A 20,800-nucleotide genomic window follows, 5' to 3' on the forward strand; every position below is an offset into this window, starting at 1 on the left:
AATCTCTTGGATGTGGGCCATGTGGTGCTACTGCTACCTCCTGGTATAAAGCCAAGCCAGCCACCAGCTAACAATAAACCTAACCCGCATGCTTGGTAGCGTACGGGCTTTTATTAGCCCACCTGGAAAGATTTCCTTTTTGTTCTCTCTCATTTTCACCCTCAAATTTATTTGCTTTTCTAGTTTTGAATCCATAAGTGTTGCCCATCTTAGATTAATTATGTAAATTAATCTGATTGATTAATCATGGGTTCTTTTTAGGTTCTTGCTGATTTTCAGTATTTAAAGAGGAAAGATGAACAACCTCTTCTTTTTGAAGCACCATTTATGACCTCAAGTCTACAAAGTGACTGACTATCGTGGCCAGCAGAACGTAAACAAGGTGATTGGCGGTGAACTCTACTTGTGTCTTTAGTTAAACATTACAGTGTAGAATCTAAATTGGTGTTCAGTTATCTCATTGATTTCCTTCTCGTTGATGGTGGTCATTCTTGACCAGTTAGTGTTTGATTAAATGCTCCAGTGAGATGAGGCATGTAATTGTCTTGCTGTATCCATGGACGACTCAAACTTCTGAATAACTATTATAGAATTATCTGATACCAAACATGTTATATTGATTCCATGCTCTCCAAGCTCTCTCATGTTACACATTGATTGTAAAAGTTTGATGTGTAGTATATTGTACGAATGGATGCACACCATGTTTAATTGTCTATCCTCTCAATTTGTTTGAGAAATGTTTCTAACATGTTTAAATCATACACACAAAGGCATAAATTAGAATCTAAATTACTACTCCCTCCGTTTCTGCAAAAATTTTACTATTACTTAGCACTTAGCATCCAAATAAAGTAGTAATATTGTATTATCTATTTTTATTCATACATTCTGCTATTGACACTGCAACCTTATGAACAATTCCATTACGGAAACCACCATGTCTCTTGTAATCTGAAACACAGATTGACTGCTAATGTAATCTGGACTATAGATCTGATGAGTATAAACCAGTTGTATTCTTGACAGCCTTTCTTGTTCACTATTTTTTGTTCTTTGTACCTGCAGGTTGATCACTTCCGTCGTCCACTCTGCGGATGATGCTTCTACAGAGGCGAATTAGTAAATTAAGTCGTAATCAAGCCTGAATCAGGCTTAGTACGATATGAGATTTGCAAACTGATGTAGAGTTCATCCAGAGATAGCGTGGTACATTGTAAGTTTTCCTTTCTTAAACTTAATTTTCATTCTGTAATTTTTTACTGGAAAATTGCTTAAACAAACACATCTAGGATATAATGATTAATGTTAACATACTTTAATGGTTGGGAAGATAAAGTTCTTAAGAATGAATCATGAATGGTTAAACAAACCACTGCGATAGAATTTAAAAGAAAAAACAAAGCGATGCAAGAAAGTTTCTGGATTTTATTAGCTAGTTTCCATCAGTTTTGTCATTAAAATCCATTTATTCTAGCTACAATAGAGCCAATAAAATTTCCAGTACCTAAACCACCATTTCTCTTTCCTTAAAAGCATAATAAAGAAAGGAGACCAAAATCCAAGTATAAACCCCAAAGAAACAACACCATAAAGCACCAATTTCTCTTTTGCATCACCTTGATCATCATCTTCTAGGTAATTACTCCCACACCAGCAAGTGTTTTCTGTTGGTGGAGAATCACACAATAAATCATTCCCTTGATAAGCTGAACCATCATAATTCAATGTATCAAAATGAGGTTCACTTAGGATCCTGCCACACAATTTATTGTAAGATAAGTTCAAATACCCAAGAGTGTAGATTAATGCCAGAGACTTGGGGATGTTTCCAGACAATTTGTTTGAACTGAGATCCAGTGATTCTAAAATGTCCATGTTTCGAACACTTTGAGGGATCACACCGGATAAGTGATTGTTCGATAGATTAAGGAAATAAAGCCCTTACATTTAACTCTTTACATTTAACTCTTTTGTGATTATTGTTGTTTTTTTTTACAAGAGTTTATGTTTAACAAATTCATATTGTTTGATTGTGTATTACATGCATTGTTTAGTTTTAAATTCCAAAAGTTGTGTTGATTCTTTTAATCTTTCCATTTCTAGGAAAGGAATTGTAATGCTTTGTTTGTGTTTATGAATGTTTGAGAAATAAGAACTCTCATCTATGGTATATAGGATACTGCTCCTTCATTTAATTTATACCTACTTACTTTCAGCTTTTATGCTTATGAGGTGTGGAATTTGGCACGCAATATTACTATTAGGTGTGGAATTTGGCACTCACAGAGATGTCAGGTCAGCTAACGTACTTCTAGACAATGATTACAAAGCGAAAGTAGCAGATTTTGGTGGTTCGAGGTTCAACCCTACAGATGAGGCTCAGTTAAGCACAGTAGTTAAAGGTACATTTGGGTACTTAGATCCCGAATACATGCAATCAAGCCAATTAACAGATAAAAGCGATGTTTACAGCTTCGGCGTTCTTCTTCTGGAGTTGCTAACCGGTAAAACTGTATTTTTTCCACACAGATCCGAAGAGGATAGAAATCTGGCAAGTTATTTCCTTTCTTCAGTGAAAACCAACAGATTGTTTGTGATTATTGACGATAGATTGGTACTAAATGATAATGAAAGAGTCAGTAGTGTGCATGGGCACCAACAGATCCAAGAAATGGCTGAACTAGCACAAAAGTGCTTACGGATGAAGGGAGAAAATAGACCTTCAATGAAAGAAGTTGCAATAGTGCTGCACGGATTGACAAGGGTGTCGTCTAAACACCCTTGGGTCTTGGATGATGATGAGGATATACCGAATACAACAAGCACAGAAGAATGCATGCTCTTGTTAGATGCAGCTGAATTATTATCTTACACAGACAGCATACAAACAATGGGTGATACCAGTAAAGGAATATCATCCCTGCAAACTGAGGGCCGTTAATATATATGAAATGTAATTTACTATTGAACTACTTCAGCTAATTTACTAACATGTCCTCACCATTTGCAAAACCTTTGACCATACATTTGGGTTTTTGTTTTTTTACAAGTCAAAATGACCATACATTTGGGAAATCAAGACGTTTAAACGTGGAAATACCAACACGCTGACCAGGCATCTTACATCTTAAGTTCTCTACGGTGAGTCAAATGTTGTTGGGCTCACAAAATTAGAGCCTGAAGTACAAAACTTAACCCATTTTGAACTTGCATTTTATGAGTGATTGAAAGCAATGATAAAGCTGTGTGATTTTAGACTTACTAACTTGTAGAATAAATTAGTTCAATAGACAATAGAATCTAATTTCATAACCAGGGTACAAGAAAAAGCATAACTGACAATGTTTGATGGAATACTAGGTTTCTCAAAACTGAATATGTATATCCTTTGGAACCTACCGTTACGATTTGTAACCAAGAATATTGCATCGAACACAGACAACAGATGGGATAAATTTAGGGTCTTCTTCTATATACCCCCAGATTTAATAATGATACCCTTTTATCTACATATCCCCAGCATTTATCTACCTACCCCATCAAAAAATGTATACCCCGGACAACGAATCACAAATAAAAACGCAAATCCGTGAAATTGATGAAAAATATCGAGTTCTCTTCTTCCTTCTATCTGTATCGGCAAAATCTCAATCCTTTAAAAAAAATTGGGATTCGTCATTTTCTGGGATGTGTAAAACTAATGTTAGCTCGTAAAAACCCTAATTTTGGTTTTGAATTTTTATTTTAGGAATCATGTTTTTAATTTCTTGTTGCGTGTTGATGGATTAGCCCTTTGTAAATTGAAATTGGTGGGAATTTCATTAGCCCTCTGTACATTGTAAGTAATCATAACCTTTCTTCTTATTAATTCTCTATACAATTATGCTCTCAGTCTTATTTTGATTAAAATATACTTAATCACAAAGTCGTTACATAAACAGGGAAGAGAATCGAGTAATCTCTCTTTCTCTTTTGCACTCTTCATCTCAATCAAGCTGGTAGCTTTACATAATAAACAAAAAGTTGACATTTTTGATTAATTATTATTAGGTTCAATAAGATGTTTCATTCGAATCACTTGAAACATGTATGCTGCTATAAGACAGAACCTATGTACTTGATTGAACAAAATGATCTTCTCAACCTTTTATTCTTGTTTAGAACTATTGTTCATGTAAATTATAATAGTATCTATTGAAATTATCTTGCTGGAACCAAATTATTTTCCATAATGAAGAAACAAATCTTTGAGATATTGTGATCAGAAAATAAAACTACAATATGCAAGTTTCTGTCTTCTTCCATAACATATAAGAATAGTATATTCTTATTATACAATCTCACCATTTATCTCACAATAAAAATTATGTTCTTTATTTGGAAGAAAAATTATTTTTTCATACACGTATATAGGGATATAATTTTTACGGTTATATATGATTATAAAAAACATTCTGAAGGGGTATCAATATCAAAATTTTGGAAGAATTTCATGATTTTCATGTTAATCAAATTATAACTAACAAAAGGGGTACCGTTAATATTTTGTGGGGTATAAACAAGAACTCCCTAAATTTAAAACATAAGTGGAATTACCATAACATTAGCGATTTCCACCGACAGAAATACATCATTGGCATGATTGACAACTGAATTCTAAACTTGTGAACATATCAAATTCCAGATCTTCAATTGAAACTAAAAGGAAACTCTACATTGTTGAACATGCAGCCATATACGACTAAAAGCCAAAAATGGATCCTTGACAACATTCGAAGCTTTTTTTAGTAATTTCATGCCCTGTGCCATAACATATGTCTAGCTCCGTCTCTTTAATTTCTTTATCTTCTTTTTTGCTTGTAATCGTCTGTTTTTGTTAGAACTTGGAAGCTTTCGTTGATAACGGTTAGAACTAGGTTTTATTTGGTGGTTCAAACTTCAATTCTGGACATACCGCCTCCCCCCATGAAGGTGGGCAAGGTTCTCTTCGATTAGCAAGGGGTCATTTTTAGGCCCCATCTTGTGAAGAGGTGTCATGACTCGGAGGTTTAGTAGGTCTAGCAATTCTGTTCAATTAATCGATTAATTTAATAACTTAAAATTCGGTATTGTACCAGCGGTATAGTTGTTTCGTGATAATACCGGTGATCCGAATTTGAAACTCTGTTCACCATTAGGGTGGGAAACGTTTCTTTATTTATAATCTTTATTGCCTAAAAATCATCATTTGTAGGGGTATATTGAAAATTTTTGGGGCATACATCTTAATAAACCTATCCTATAGATCGTTTTAAGGGATGCTCTAGAAAGAGTTAAGTTATTAAGATTCCTTAGATTTGTGGAATTACATTAATATCCTTCCCTATCTTATATATCTTTTTTTTATAATTATTTTTTAATTTAATAAAAAATAAATTTTCTTATAAATCACTTTTGTCCAAAATTTTAATTTTGTTGAAATTCAACGTTTTTCAAAATCTTAATTTATTTAATTTTTTTGTAAAACATACATAGGTACGGCTAACTACGAGTTATCCGAATCTTGGGTGTTCCTCGTATATGAAAAGTACTGAGAGGTTCGGCTAATAACTTGTTAGCCGAACTTAAGATTTTCGAAAACGTAACCAGGTTCGACTGACAAGTTACTAGCCGAACATAACTCTGTAACTGCCAAACATAGGTTCGCAAATTCGGATAAAAAATAGGACAACCGAACTTAGCATTATTCTTTATAAACTGAAGTTCGGCTAAAATTTTTGTATTTAATTATCAGTCAAACTATTCACCAACACCTACAAAATGAAGAACAATGAGAATTTTGACTGATAATTTCTTCAATTGTAGGATGTATTTCACTCTGTAACTCTCGTAAAATCAGGATTTTTTTTCGATTTAACCATAATCTCGCAATCAGATACAAAAAAGTAAGACTTAGGGTTGTAAAAAACACTTTTTATGGAATACTTTTTATGAGAAAACAAATTAGGAAGGAAAAAAATTAAGAAAAAATAGAAAAAGTTAAATAAATATGAGTGAACCAAAGCATTGAGTATTATCCAATCTGAAACAGCACACAGGGGTTTACATCCCAACATAAACATAACGGAGGTTTTCTGGCCAACAGAGGATGTTAGAAACCTTGTTGTTGGTATGTTTCCTCTCTATATTTGTAGACCTGCGGTAGGGGTAAAATTACCTGGTGGTCCAGTAATTAAGTTTAGACTTACAGTTCTGCGGTGACATGGTGCTCAAAAGATTCGAAGACTATTCAATTAATGCCATCCATCAAGAAGCTCAAGGACTCTTAGAGTGAACTGCTTTTGTTACGTAATTGCGCTGGTGTATCCAAGCTGTACTTCATGATGCATACCACCAACCACGCTGCTCTTCAACAAGGTATGGGGTTTTTTTTTTTGACAATAATTTGTTACAGTTTTTGAGACATCTTATTACTAGGGATGGTGCATGTTTTGGACCTCTCTAAAAATTCTTAAGCACTTTACCCATTAAAGATGGGGGCCTTGGAGTTTATATTATGTCTAATTGTGACGGGCAAGAAAACTATGTCTAGCGCGCCAAGGCCCATATACCATAATTTTCCCGATACGTCATAATTATGCTTCTTACCGAGCGTTAAATCTACAGAAATGCACGTCCATTTTTCCTTGCAAGCATGCTCAAAGAGCATGATGCAACTAACTTAGATTCCACATTGTTCCCTCTCACCCTATGCTCTGCAAAAGGTTTAAATCCATTGAGGCTATGGCCGATGCATGTTTATGTGCATCTTTGGCCTTCGGGTCCGTTCTAGGCATAGAACATGCCTTGAACTTGGGCATAGGCCATTGCGGCTTAATTTCCCTCTTTATTTAGCTTGGGATTTGCTGTGAGCATGCTCTTCTCTTTCTCTTTCCAAGGGTGCATGAATAAGGCTCATGACGTACTCTTTTTGGACTTATGCAAGTTCCGCTAACTTGCATAATGATGTGGCTTACTTTCTTGGCCATGTACAATTACAATTGGTGCATATGCCCACATTGCGCGTGTACCTTGATAGACAGTATCATCATCCAATTAATGACTTGTAACTAGCTTCATCAAGTATGGCCACAATCATCTATTGCATCGCAGTACCGAGCCATATGGTATGATAGGCCAATATGCCGCAATCATCTCACGATTAGATGATATGAGCGCTAACGTGCTAGACCAACAATGCTTCAACTCATTGCGGCTGCCAACGCACCTTTACTACTATAAAAGGATTAAGCATTGACCGTAGTTAATCCTCGAACAGACCGAAACTTAAGAAAACTTACATTGCAAGGCTCTGGCCAAGCAATAATGGTAATGGCCTAGTCCGTATAGGCCTTTTCATCAAACTGTAAAAACTTGCGCATTCTCGAGTCCGAGACATGGCATAGTGATGCCCTCAAGTCATATTCTCCATTTGAAAGGTTACGCAGCTATAAATGAGGCCTAAGCATCATTTACACCGTCCCGGCTAAGCTATGAAGCTTACTTGGCACATAGTCTGCATATGAACCTTAGCGGAGAGGATTGACATGCCTGCTTAATTTTTCGTTGTTGTTGCCATGTACTTCTTAGCGGAAATGATTGTTGATTTTATGTTCTGCCCATAGGCCAAACTTCAATATTGCTCAAAATTGCGCAATATTCACTTGGCCAGCCTGCTCGGACTGATGCACAATGATTATGCAATAATGGCTCTAGGACAATATCCTACATTATGCACAATGATTGCGTAACAACTCCCAAGACCATCTACCCAACTAGCCTAATGCATCATGAATATGCAACGTTGGCCCTTGGCCAATATGCTTTTGAGATGTGACATACTAGGTGCTATATTGGCTCTAGGATAATGTTCCTTTTAACTCAACATAAGTTTGATATGAAGCTTCATCTCATACCAGGGCGCATATTTGAGCATGCTCCATGCTAAAAATTTGGGGTGTTACACTGACACTAGAAATTATTGCGTCCTTGCCTTATACGGTCAGACATGTTTGTTTCAGAAAATTATAACAACCTATAATCTTCCTGTTATGACCAGAATCGCACCTACCAGAAATATCTAGAGACCCTCATTCGTATTTGACGGTTTTTTTTCTACATACAACTTTAATGATACTGATGCGGCTTACTTTCTTGGCCATGCCCAATTCACAATTGGTGCATACGCCCACACCGCACGTCTACCTTGATAGGCTGTATGAGCATCCAGTGAAATTATCCTCAAAAAATATGGCCACAATAATCTATTGCATCGCAATACCAAGCCAAATGATATGATAGGACAATATGCCGCAACCATCTCACAATTAAATGACATGAGCGCTAACGGGCTGGACCAGCAATGCTGCAACTCATTGTGGCTGCCTAACTTTCCCTACTCTAAAAGGATTAAACATTGATCGTCGTTCATCCTCGAAGAGACCACAACTTAAGAAAACGTACATTTCAAGGATGTCGCCGAGAAATAATGGTAATGGCCTAGTCCGTATAGGACGTTTCATCAAAATGCACAAAGGTTGTGTATTATCGAGTTCGAGACATGGCATGGATACCTTCGAGTCATATTCCCCATTAGAAAGTCTACACAACTAGGCCTAAGCATAATTTACACCGTTCCGGTTACTATAAATGAGGCCTAAGCATAATTTACACCTTTCCGGTTAAGCTATGATGCTTATTTGACACATAACCGCATAACCTTCAACCAACTACCCCTCCCGATATATGTTAGCTTGACATTTCAACAATTTGGAAAAGGAAGGAGGATTGACATGCCTGCTTAATTATTCTTGTTTGTTGCCATGTACTTCTTAGCGGCAATGATAGATGATTTTCTGTTCATCCCATAGGACAAACTTCAATATTGCTCAATGATAGCGTAATATTCACTCGGCCAGCCTGCTCCGTCCTGATGCACAATGATTATACAATATTCGCTCTGGGCCAATAGCCTGCATTATGCACAATGATTGCGTAACAACGCCCAAGGCCATCTATCCAACTGGCCTAATGCATCATGATGATGCAACATTGGCCCTTGGTGAATATGATTTTGAGATGCGCCGTGCTATATTGGCTTTAGGCCAATGTTCCTTCTAACTCAACAGAAACTTGAGATTAAGCTTCATCTCATGCCATGGCGCATCTTTGAGCATGCGACATGCTAAATTTTTTGGTGTTACACTAAAACTAGCAATTATTGTGTTCTTTCCTTATACGGTCAGACATGTTTGTCTCACAGAGTTATAACAACCTATAATCTGCTTGTTACTGCAAGAACCGCACCTACCAGCAAGATCTAGAGAGCCTCATCCGTATTTGGCGGGTTTTTTTTCTACTGACAACTTCAATGATACTGCCCTCCACCCACCCCCACCCCGCACACTCCTTTCATGCATACGTTGGCAGTTACCTACTTTGATGTTGTTAAGAAGCAACATCAAAGAAGTGGGATTCACCAATGTCTCTGCATGGGACGAAGTAATTTTGATCTGTATTGAGTTACCGGCTTGGCATCCACTCTTTAGTGATGGTAGTTTGCGTCCAAGTTGCAATTAGGAGATGGATGTTTTGGGAAATCATCCTCTACATTGTGCTATTAACGCCGGGCTCAAGTATCGTTACGACCTTGTTCGTGATGTTTTTCCCGATTTGTGTCATGAAGATTGAGTTCATACTAGGAGAATGGTCGCGATATGTGCTTTGATGTTATTGGGGTTTCACCTTTTACCAGTGGCACGCCATTTCTACTGCTCGTGGATATGGCATGGGTGTTTGGACTTTCACTACTTTGGGAGAGCTGGGAGAAGATATTGTTGTGTTTCTGAAAAGACTTAAAAATTGATTGGCCAGTCAAGATGCTAATAGTGATCATGGTAGTTTTCTTTTTCATAGGTTAGATGCGGTTATTCAAAAAGTTGTTGGTGCTCAGCTTGTTGCTAGGTTACCAGCTCTTTCTCTGTAGGAATCTTAATCCTTATTGTTTGTTATTTATTATTTAGTATTAATAAGAAAATAAATAATTACAATAGAAAAAAAAATTTAAAAAAATAAATGGAAAAAATAAAAGTTTAAAAATTTTATAATTTGAAAAAAAAATGAAAATTGATTAACTAATCAAGGACGCCAAATTAATTCAACACTAATCTTTAATAATCAGGGGTTGTTTGGTAACCATTATGATAATGGATTATCAGCACATAATCCATTATATAGTTTATAATGGATTATGTATGTGTTTGGTAACCATTATAATGTTTAATTATTTTAACCAAAATTGAAAAAATCCATTATTTTCAGAAATAAAAAAAAGTTGTTTCAAAAAATTATTATAAACAATTATTTTCTTCAAGAAAATTGAGTTGGGTTTTTTCATCTTATTATAAAAAAAATGATTGGAAAGGTGACGCGCTACGCAGATTTTATCTAATAACCTTATTTTGTCCTGTTATGCATGCCCAGAAAATTTCATGTTTGTCGAAATGACGGTTCCTTCATGCATGTGATAGACCTCGTTGCGGTTTAAATTTTAATATAACGTTCACGCATCAACCCAATTTCTTTTTAAATAAACAACTTAAAGGTTACTGTAAGACCAGTCTACATTCAATAAAATTTTACCAACAAAAAAAAAAATTCACCTATTTCTCATCCTCATTTCTCCTAAATCCGATCCCAACCATATACAATAGATTTTGTATAACCTTTTCTCACACTCAGTGGGTTTCACTTTTCATCTGGGGAAACCTCTAATGGAGTTTTGAATTGTAATACAGCAATTTACTATTTTAGTCAACAAAGAAAGTCGTGTAACATAAATTTGTATATTCAAAAAATAAATGTACACTTTTCCCCGTGTAATGGATTTCTCAGCAATCGCGCTTTGTTATCTTTAATCCAAGCTCCTCTATTGTCTGAATGCCAAGGTTTGATTCACATTTTCGAGAATGTGTTTTGCAATATAGAGCAGTTCAAAAACCGTCCAAGTAGGATTTTTTATTCCCCAATGAGAAAATGTTGATATTTTCGACTAATCATATTCTAGTCTTGATTCGAGTTGCAATGGAATCGTATTCGCAAGAAAAGATTTCCACTCAAGTCGCCATCTAACCCGATTTGCATGTGAAACCAATGGTCAGGTAACCAGCTACTGTCAGGGAACCATTTCAGTATAGAGTGAGCTCAGCAATGGTTTGTGATGATTGAAAGAGAGATTTTATTAGGAGAATGGTTTTATGTAAGACCAATCTACAGTCTACTGACACCGGGGCCGGCCCTGAGGCAAGGGAATCGAAGCCTTTCTTTGGGGCAGCACGTCCAGGGTGCAGCAGAAAAATTTAAATTGTTAGGGTGGCTTTATGTTGCAGCACAAAACCAAAGGTCTAAAGGATAATTAGAGATACAAAATAGGATGCATTTATAAAAGAATTAGGGGCATAATATAGAGAAGGAGTTATGAGAGAGAGGTTAATAATAAATTAGAGGGGTTAATACTAAATATCTAACAAGTACAAACGTCTATCACTTCAGAAACAATTTTTTTTTCTTAGCCATCTCTCTCTGTCGAAAACTCCATCAAAGAAATTTCGTCCGTTGAAATGTAGACACTCCATCTACCACTGGATAATTAACAACTAGCTAAGGTAAAGACCAAGTCATGGCTAATATTTGTTTTCTAATTCGGATGGTTTTGACTACAAAACTGAACACTCAGAGTGACTCATTTGCCTCTTGAATTCGTCAATATTTTCATCCGCCATCTTCATGTGGGTTGCCATACTTTTGAAAACGAGTGCACAAATAAATTAGAATTTCGAAGAACCCGTCCAATAATCATATTGTTACTTTAGGCTGACGTTTCTTCCAAGTTTTCAACACATAAAAATAAATATTAAAGATGAGTGATTGTGAAGTTTGTGGTGGCTATGAAATGGTTTCGCGTGCATAGATATTGGTACAAGTTCTGTAGCATTAAGATGTTCAAGTCTTTATGATTTATAAGAGTGAGAAAATAAAACAACCGAACTAATAAACCATGGCTTTGCTGCGAAATTTTGTAAAGTTTCAGTGTTTCTTGTTACTATGGATGTACTTGGGTTTATCGGAAATACCGATCACTGATTCCCAAGTAATAAGCAAGCGTGGTTGCCAAGATCACTGCGGCGATGTTAGCATACCCTACCCCTTCGGTATTGGTCCTGGTTGTTTCATGGATGGGTATTTCGAAATACTTTGCGATGAGAATTCTACCAAGCCAGTTAATCCCCCAGGCTTTAATATTTCAAATATATCAATACCCGACGGAGAGATGACAACCGAAGTCTACGTAGCCAGGTATTGTCCAGGTATGGAGTTCGCGGGTTTCTCGACCGGCAAGTTCGGAAAATTCACATTCTCTGATACCAAAAACAAATTCTTTGGTTTGGGTTGCAATACCTGGGCATATCTAGGTCTAGAAGATAATTATGCATCTTCTGGTACCGGATGTGTGTCGGCCTGTAATAAAATAGAAGATGCCAGTAATGATGGGTCTTGCGATGGCGTAGGTTGTTGCCAGGCTTCCGTCCGAGGCGGACTACAAATATTGAACTTAAGGGTTGGAAGAATGTTCAACAATAAAAGTAGTCCGACTGTCAATCCGTGCAGTTACGCTTTTTTAATCGAAGAACGTTCGTTTCATTATTCTTCGTCGTATCTCAAGGATTTCAAAAATAAAAGCGTTCCGGTGGTGGTTGATTGGACTGTTGGTAATGAGACATGCCATGAAGCTCAAAAGAACTCGGCGAATTATGTCTGTGGACCTAACACTGACTGTATAGACCCTGCAGGCAATAGAACTCGAGGATATCGATGTAATTGTAGATGGGGCTATACAGGGAATCCTTATCTAAACAGTACTACTGCTGGTGGTTGTCAAGGTATAATATTTACTGATTTCTACTGTCAGTTATGAATTGATCTCAAAATTGCAACATATATCTTGAACTGACCCATCTTTATCGCGGGACAGATATCAATGAATGTAATAAGCTACTGGTATGCAGTGGAGATAAAGGTAAATGCGGAAACACAGAAGGGAGCTACAACTGTTCTTGCAACAAGGGATATACTTCTAAAGTCAGAGATGATAATTTTACAGATTGCTTTCCCATCAATCTTCCTGGGAGTCCACCAATTACTCCGCGTGATAACCTTAACAAGATTGTTATCGGTAAGCGGTGCTTCTAAATTATAATACTTTCTTAGTTTCAGAAAAATAGGTCTGTTTGGTTTTTTGTTTTCTTTTATCACACAAAGAATCTTGCAAATAATAATCTGGATAATACTTTTTTTTTCCCAATTCAACCCTAGGAAGCAAATATGAAAACAGAAATAGTCCCCAAATTTATTAAAAAAAGAGACGTGGTCCGTAATGTGGGCAAAATAGTAATCTGGATTTCTAAACTTTTCATTGCATTCAGGGGCCTGCCTTGGCTTATTTCTTCTACTTGTGAGTCTGGTGATCGGCTTATGGATATATTGGGGGTATAAGAAACGAAAGCACATGGAAATCAGAGAGGAATTCTTCAAGAAAAATGGTGGGTTGATTTTAAACCAACTACTTGATGAACGGGAAGAGGACATCGAGGCTAGTCGAAATGTCAAAGGAGAAAAGAAGCACCGATCAATCGCTAAAATATACACTGAGAATGAGCTACGCAAGGCGACTAACAACTATCACGAAAGTCAAATTCTTGGCCGTGGAGGGTTTGGCACAGTGTATAAAGGAACCTTATCAAATGGGGAAGTGGTTGCTATTAAGAAGACGAAAATTGTAGATATGAGCCAAAATGAGCAATTCATAAACGAGATCGCTGTTCTATCACAAATCAATCACAAAAATGTGGTTCATCTCTTGGGTTGTTGTCTAGAAAGCGAAGTTCCTCTGCTAGTTTACGAGTATATTGCTAACGGGACTCTTCACCAACATTTACATGAACGTCGTGAAGGTTCTGCAACTCTTTCATGGGAAAATCGTTTAAGGATAGCCTCGGAAGTTGCAGGATCATTAGCCTACTTGCACTCTGAAGCTTCCATATCCATAATCCACAGAGATATCAAGTCAGGTAATGTACTTCTAGACGATGATTACAAGGCAAAAGTCGCAGATTTTGGAGGTTCGAGGTTAAATCCAACCGATGAGGCTCAGTTGAGCACAGTAGTTCAAGGTACATTTGGGTACTTGGATCCAGAATACATGCAATCAAGCCAATTGACAGATAAAAGTGATGTTTACAGCTTTGGCGTTCTTCTTGTGGAATTGCTAACCGGCAAAGCCGTGTTTTCTCCACACAGACATGAAGAGGATAGGAATCTGGCTAGTTATTTCCTTTCTTCTATGAAAACCAACAGGTTGTTTGCGATTCTTGATGAAAGTTTGGTACAAAATGATATTGAGCGGGTCAGTAGTGTACATGGTCACCAACAGATTCAAGAAATGGCTGAACTAGCACAAAAATGCTTAAGAATGAAGGGAGAAAACAGACCTTCAATGAAAGAAGTGGTAATGGTGCTGCACGGAATAACGAGGGTGTCCTCTAACCACCCTTGGGTCTTGGATGATAATGAGGATATGAGGAATACAGCAAGCAAAGAAGCACACATGCTCTTGTTAGAATCAGCTGAATTACTATCTTACACAGACAGCATACCAACAATCAGTGATAGTAGCAAAGGGATATCAGCACGTTAATGTATATATCCAGCGCATTGAAAAACCCATGCATTGTGTGTTCCCCTATTTTCTGTTTCTGATATAAAAATTCTGTAAAACTCAAGAGAAATAAGAGTTGAATACGTTTCCGTAGAATAGCTATTGTTGTAACTTCAAGATAAATCTCATTGAGGTGAAAGAGTACACCACAAATCATAATTTGTCCAACAATTAACACGAAATACCACCAAACATCACATGTAACGTCATAAACCTAGTTTTAAAAAAATCCTGTCTGCAGATCACAAGTTACAACTAAGGACGAATTTGGAAATATTGAAAACAGTTTCTTATTATTGCTCGACAAAAGCTTGCTTACAACACACAGACAAGACTTCTTTAAATACAGAATACAGAAACACACAGGACAAACCATACAGCTCATTACAGCTGTGAAAGAAACAAACAGGATATGTTATTAGCCCCCCGCAAGTTCAGCTGGGCTGTTGAAGAGACACTCAACTTGTTGCACAGGAAGTCAAATCTGGTAGAAGACAGACCCTTAGTAAATATATCTGCAACTTGAGAGTTGGTTGAGATGTAGTGTAATCTGATAGATTTGGAGTTTACTAAGTGAAAATCCACTGAAACATGTTTCATGCGGCTGTGATTGACAGGGTTGGAAGCCAGAGAGAGAACCAATGTTATCACCACCAATGGTTGGAGTGAAGGGAAGAAAAATGTGAAGATCTTTTAGTAGGTGACACACCCATATCACCTCAGCATCAGTTTGTGCAAGGGACCTATATTCAGCCTCAGTAGATGATCTAGAAACAATGACCTTTTTGGAGCTCCAAAGTAATGGGATTAGTACTAAAAAAGACTCAAAAACCACTTGTATTGAGCATGTCGTCTGGGTTGCCATCCCAATCAGCATCTGGAAATGCATTGATTGCAACCAATAGGGGTGTGCAAGGGACGGACGGTTGCGGATTAGGGTCCACACGCGTCCAATCCGTTAAAGTTGCGGATTTGAAAAATCCAACCGTGTCCGGCCCAATCATCCGTGGATTTCACATCCGCGGATCAACGGATAATACGGACCTGATGCGGATTAACCGCGGATTTAGCCTGGAAAAAGAAAATTCAACATTCAAATTTTTTTTTCAAATTAATTAAGCTTACATAGATTATGATGATCTATCTTATCATGTTCAAGCGACGGTGATTTGTGCGAGAAAGAACAACATGCAGATCAAGATACTTAGTGGCGGGCACGATTATTATGGTCTATCTTACCTATCTGACGTTCCATTCGTTATTGTTGATTTAAACAATCTTCGTTCAATTACTGTCGATGTACAAAATGAAACTGCATAGATTAATCTAATGCAACTATAGGAGAAGTTTATTATAACGTTGCAGCTAAAAGCCGAACACTTAGGTTTCCTCCAGGTGTTTGCCTGACTGTTGGTGTTGCTGGCCACTTTAGTGGAGGTGGTTACGGTACCCTGTTAAGATCATACGGCCTTGCAGCTGATCAAGTCATTGATGCACGTATTATACAAACTGAAACTATAACTATCAATATTATCCTTAGTAATTTTATTAAGTTCCATTACTATACTACGGTGTCGATAAATCCGCGGATTTACAAAACCAACCGCAATCAAACCGCTAAACCTTGCGGATTTGAGAACTCATCCGTTTCCGGACCATAGACTCTTGAGGATTGGTTTTCACCGCAATTTTACGGACGGTTACGGGTAAAATCCGCGGTTCCGGATTTTATGCACACCCCTAGCAACCAATGAAAACAATACCATAATCCAGAGTAGACTTCATGTATCTAAGAATTCTCTTTGTCGGAACAAAGTGGATGTCACTAGAAGATTGCATGTGCTGGCAGACTTGATTGACAGAATAAGCAATTTCAGGTCTGGTCCATGTAATGTATTGTAGAGCACCAACTAGGAATATGTACTCATAAGGATCAGTAGGAGGAGTGTCATCATGCTTGCTCATATTCACATCAGCAACTACAGAAATAGAACAAGGCTTTGCACCCAACATGTTGGTTCTATGAAGTAAACCAAGTGTGTATTTTGTTTGGTTAAGAAACATACCAGCAGTATTTCTTTCTACCTCTAAACCAAGAAAGTAGTGAACTTGGCTCATATCTTTGATAGGAAAATATGTTTGAATACCAGAGATGACTGTATCGCAGAAGGATTCAAAAGATCCCGTTAATAAAATATATTACACATACACTAGCATAATTGTGACTTGAGTACCAACCTTGTGGATGAATAAACAAGTATCTGCATGAGACATTTTGAAACTCAGAGATAGAATAATTTCCACAAGGTTCTCATACCAAGCCCTGGGTGTTTGTTTCAACCCATATATAGATTTGTTACTAGTTTGCCGAAATAAAATATATATATTTTTTGGTAAGAATACTTATCAACCTCATAAAAGAGTTATTTCTGGCATTGTCAACATGAAGCTAATGGGCCTTGGAGATAAATATTTGGGTACTCCATCTCTGTTACATAGGTCTCGACAGAAAAACTTCCAGGGAATTCTAGACAACATGAATCATCGTCTTCAAGGTTGGCACGACAATATTTTCAATCAAGGTGACAGAACAATTCAGGTAAATCATGTTATCGGTTCCATGGGTATATATCAGATGCAAATGTTTAATGTTCCTTAATCCACCATTCATCAAATGGATAAAATACAAAGACAATATTGGTGGAATGCTTTCAACGGTCACAACGTTTCTCAACCTAATTTTTGGGATAAAGTTAAAGTTCCTAAACGCCAAGGGGGTTTATGACTTAAAACTTGACTAACTATAACGTAGCTTTTTTAGCCGAGATGGCCTAGAATTTGATTCACAATCAGGATGTACTGTATGCTAAAATATTAATAGGGAAATATTTTCCTTTTTTGAACTGAAATATTCTCCTCCTCATGTGACAGATAACTCAAGTTGGATGTGGAAAAGTTTATGTTTTGGTCTTCAAATAATAACGAAAAATGCTAAATGGAAAGTGGAAAGTGGGTGATGGTTCAACTATCAACATTTGGACTTGAAACTGGATTCCTTCGACGTCTTCTGCTATTCAAGATTGGAATAATATGCATATAAACGATTTACAATGGGTTTCTCTGTTGATTGATTTAGCTGCAGCTCAACGGAATATAAATATTTTGCGACAACTTTTCAATACTGATCAGATTAATTATATCTTAACTATACCCATTCATCTTGCTCAACAAGACACTCTAGTTTGTCATTTCACTACCTTACCACTTCTTCAAATTATAAAATATTGTTTGATAAGGATTCTCCAAATAATATGTCTTTAAACATGTAACTTCAATTTTGGCTTCAATTCTAGAAGTTGAAGAGGACGTATAAATTCCAAAAAATTTTATGGAAAAGCCTCCACGATGCTCTGTCTGTAAAGGATCGTCTTTTTCGTCTCATGGATTCTGTTACCCAACACTGTGTTCTTTACAATACTGGTTGTACAAATGATGTTATTCATTTGTTTCTTTTATTTTCCTTCTACTCAAGCTATATGGAGAAATTTTATACCTCAGCACTTTTCTTCTTTGATGCAACATACTACTCTTTTATCTTTGATTCAAAGTTGGCAGCTAAAGGATTCTCCTATAAATAACTTTGGTACCTCAAACTTTATTCATTTTATTTTCTGCATCATGCATTTGTTTGGAAACATAGGTGTAGAATAATCTTTAGTTATTTGACTCCTAACCTACACAGAGTCATTCATCACGTCAGTCATCATATTGCTTTGCATCAGTAACTTCAGATAATAGTCATAATTTGCATTATTCAGCTAGAGATAGAAATTACATGAATGATACTTTGTAGCCTCCTCCTATGAGTTTTTATAAATTTTACGTTGATGCTTACTTCAGGCCTCATTCTTTACTAGATGGAATTGATGTCAATCAAAAATGTGAATCAAGCTGAAGTGTGGGCATTGTTAGAAGCTATGGAAATGACAACTACATATGGTTTTTCTCATGTGATTTTTGAAAATGATAATCTCAATATAATCTCTTATCTAAAAAAAAGCTATTCTCTTCCTCCTTGGCAGAGTGTATTTATCCTGCGGAAATGTGTAAATCAGTGATTCACGGGTTCCCCCAACTTTTTGATGGATAACAATACTGATGTTAGCTTATGGTGACATTAAAAATTAAGGATAATGTTGCGATCTATGTGACGAGGGACTTCTCCAGCAAGGCTTCTTTTTGTGCTCCCATTATTTTTAAAGTTGAATCTGCAAAAAAGGTCGAAGCTAGAGCTATCTGGGTTGTTCTGAAGAAAGTAGTGGACTTAAATCTTACTCATATCATTGTTGAAAGTGATGCCAAAGACCTGATTGATCAATTTTTTTATGGAAATTTTGATGGAAATCCCATAACTCATGTTATCCTTAAAGACACTCAACTTTTTGCTTCTTCTCTTTTCGTATGTATCTTTACTTTTCAACCTAGAACTTGTAACTCTATAACTCATGAACTTGTTAAGTAGGAAAAAAACAAAAAGTCTTCTAAGTACCGGTCCGTCCCTCCTATTTGGTTTATGCCATTTGTTGAGGAAGACCATTATCCTTTTTGAAGGTTGTTGATTAAAAAAAAATGTAAATCGAACTCCAAAACATCGAACAACTGAACTTTTTTTTTAATTTTTTTTTCGAAACACAAACCAAAATTAGTTTACGTTAATGCACTCGTAAATCAATTCTAGATTGGTGTTTTGAAATTCACTAAGCATATACAAAATCGGTTCACGTTGTAGCGCCCCCTAAGCTAGCAGCTGACTAAACAAAGAGGCAATAAGAATCTAAATCATTTACTTAAACATTCAATTAATAAATCTGCTACAAAACTTAACCCAATAACTAACCCCGCTCAGAAATATATAAATAAGAACTCCTCTCAAATGATACATATACAATAGTCGTTTGGTTTACAAACAGAATATACAACATAATAAACATAGTAGAAGTTAACCAACTAACGAACTCAACCTCTAAAGCTTTCGTAGCGCAACTCCGATCTGTCTCTGAAACTGAAAGTGGGAAAGGGTGAGCACATCATCCCAAAATAGGTGCCCAGCAGGAATAACATTTAACTTTAAAGAAATCATGAGCAAGATTTGGAAAACAATTCATGTTTTCCCAAACATCAAAGTGACTAAGTCACTGGAAATGCACAAACAATGTATATGGACAAACTCCTTCTTCAAATAATATATATTAGTGATGCCGGGTTTTTCCACACCTACATAGCTATATTGATGTCGGGTTGTTCCACACCTAATAAGCATAAAAGCTGAATTCATGTAAATATAGATGAAGGAGCGTATCATATATACCACACGTGGAAATTCTCATTTCCCATAACTATTCATATTGACAACAAAACATTACAGGTCCTTTCCAATTCATGGAAAGATTAAAAGAATCAACTGAACAATCATAATAAAAACTAAACAATGCATGAAATGCACAAACTGACAATGCATGAGTTTGTTAAACATAAACTTTTGTAAAAGAAACAACAATGGTTTCAAAAGAGTTAAAAGTATTCCCACCTCTTTTGATGACAAGCCATGCCTACCTCGAGATCCACGATCCACTGGTTTATCCTTTGAATCGATCGTTCTAATAAAGACTAACTGTTAATCACACAAGAAGTCTAAGAATCTATCCAAAATGGCTCACACAAGAATCATACAAGTCTATCTAATGGTTCTAAGCCCATTTGAATAGTCTTAAGAATATCTATAACTTTGTAGAAGGAACCAAAGACTAAATCTGACCATAAGGGTCCAATTCAACAAAATAGGAAAATAATCCAAAGACCAAGTCCAATAAACAAGTCCATTAATCAAAGGCCTGGTCTAAATGGTCAACTAACGGCAAACGTCCATCCAAGGTCAAGTCCAGGTCAAGATGGTCAACTGGTTAACTCAGTCAACTAACTGAGTCAAATCGGGTGATTCAATAGGTC

At 36.5% G+C, this 20,800-nt stretch overlaps 1 protein-coding gene and 1 long non-coding RNA gene across 2 annotated transcripts; both read left to right on the forward strand.

Moving 5' to 3' along the window:
* Nucleotides 1-150: 150 nt before the first annotated feature.
* LOC113328824 lies at nt 151-2,994 on the forward strand. The gene is made up of 3 exons (XR_003349572.1): nt 151-382; nt 1,069-2,405; nt 2,533-2,994. It is a non-coding gene; the product is annotated as an uncharacterized LOC113328824 (long non-coding RNA).
* An 8,980-nt stretch (nt 2,995-11,974) lies between these two features.
* Nucleotides 11,975-14,948, forward strand: LOC113328650 (wall-associated receptor kinase 5-like). The gene is made up of 3 exons (XM_026575691.1): nt 11,975-12,959; nt 13,052-13,252; nt 13,503-14,948. Exons 1-3 carry the CDS (start codon nt 12,077-12,079, stop codon nt 14,771-14,773), a joined length of 2,355 nt encoding a protein of 784 aa, XP_026431476.1. The 5' UTR covers nt 11,975-12,076; the 3' UTR covers nt 14,774-14,948.
* The last annotated feature ends 5,852 nt before the right edge of the window (nt 14,949-20,800 follow it).

Source organism: Papaver somniferum, unplaced genomic scaffold (genome assembly GCF_003573695.1).
Source record: "Papaver somniferum cultivar HN1 unplaced genomic scaffold, ASM357369v1 unplaced-scaffold_114, whole genome shotgun sequence".
In the NCBI taxonomy this organism is placed as follows: Eukaryota; Viridiplantae; Streptophyta; class Magnoliopsida; order Ranunculales; family Papaveraceae; genus Papaver; species Papaver somniferum.

Bases quoted from the DNA above. Each gene is read 5' to 3' on its own strand.
- LOC113328650 (XM_026575691.1), top strand. From the start codon at position 12,077: ATGGCTTTGCTGCGAAATTTTGTAAAGTTTCAGTGTTTCTTGTTACTA. The intron at 12,960-13,051 runs GTATAATATTTA...ATCGCGGGACAG, and splicing joins TACTGCTGGTGGTTGTCAAG to ATATCAATGAATGTAATAAG. The intron at 13,253-13,502 runs GTAAGCGGTGCT...CATTGCATTCAG, and splicing joins CCTTAACAAGATTGTTATCG to GGGCCTGCCTTGGCTTATTT.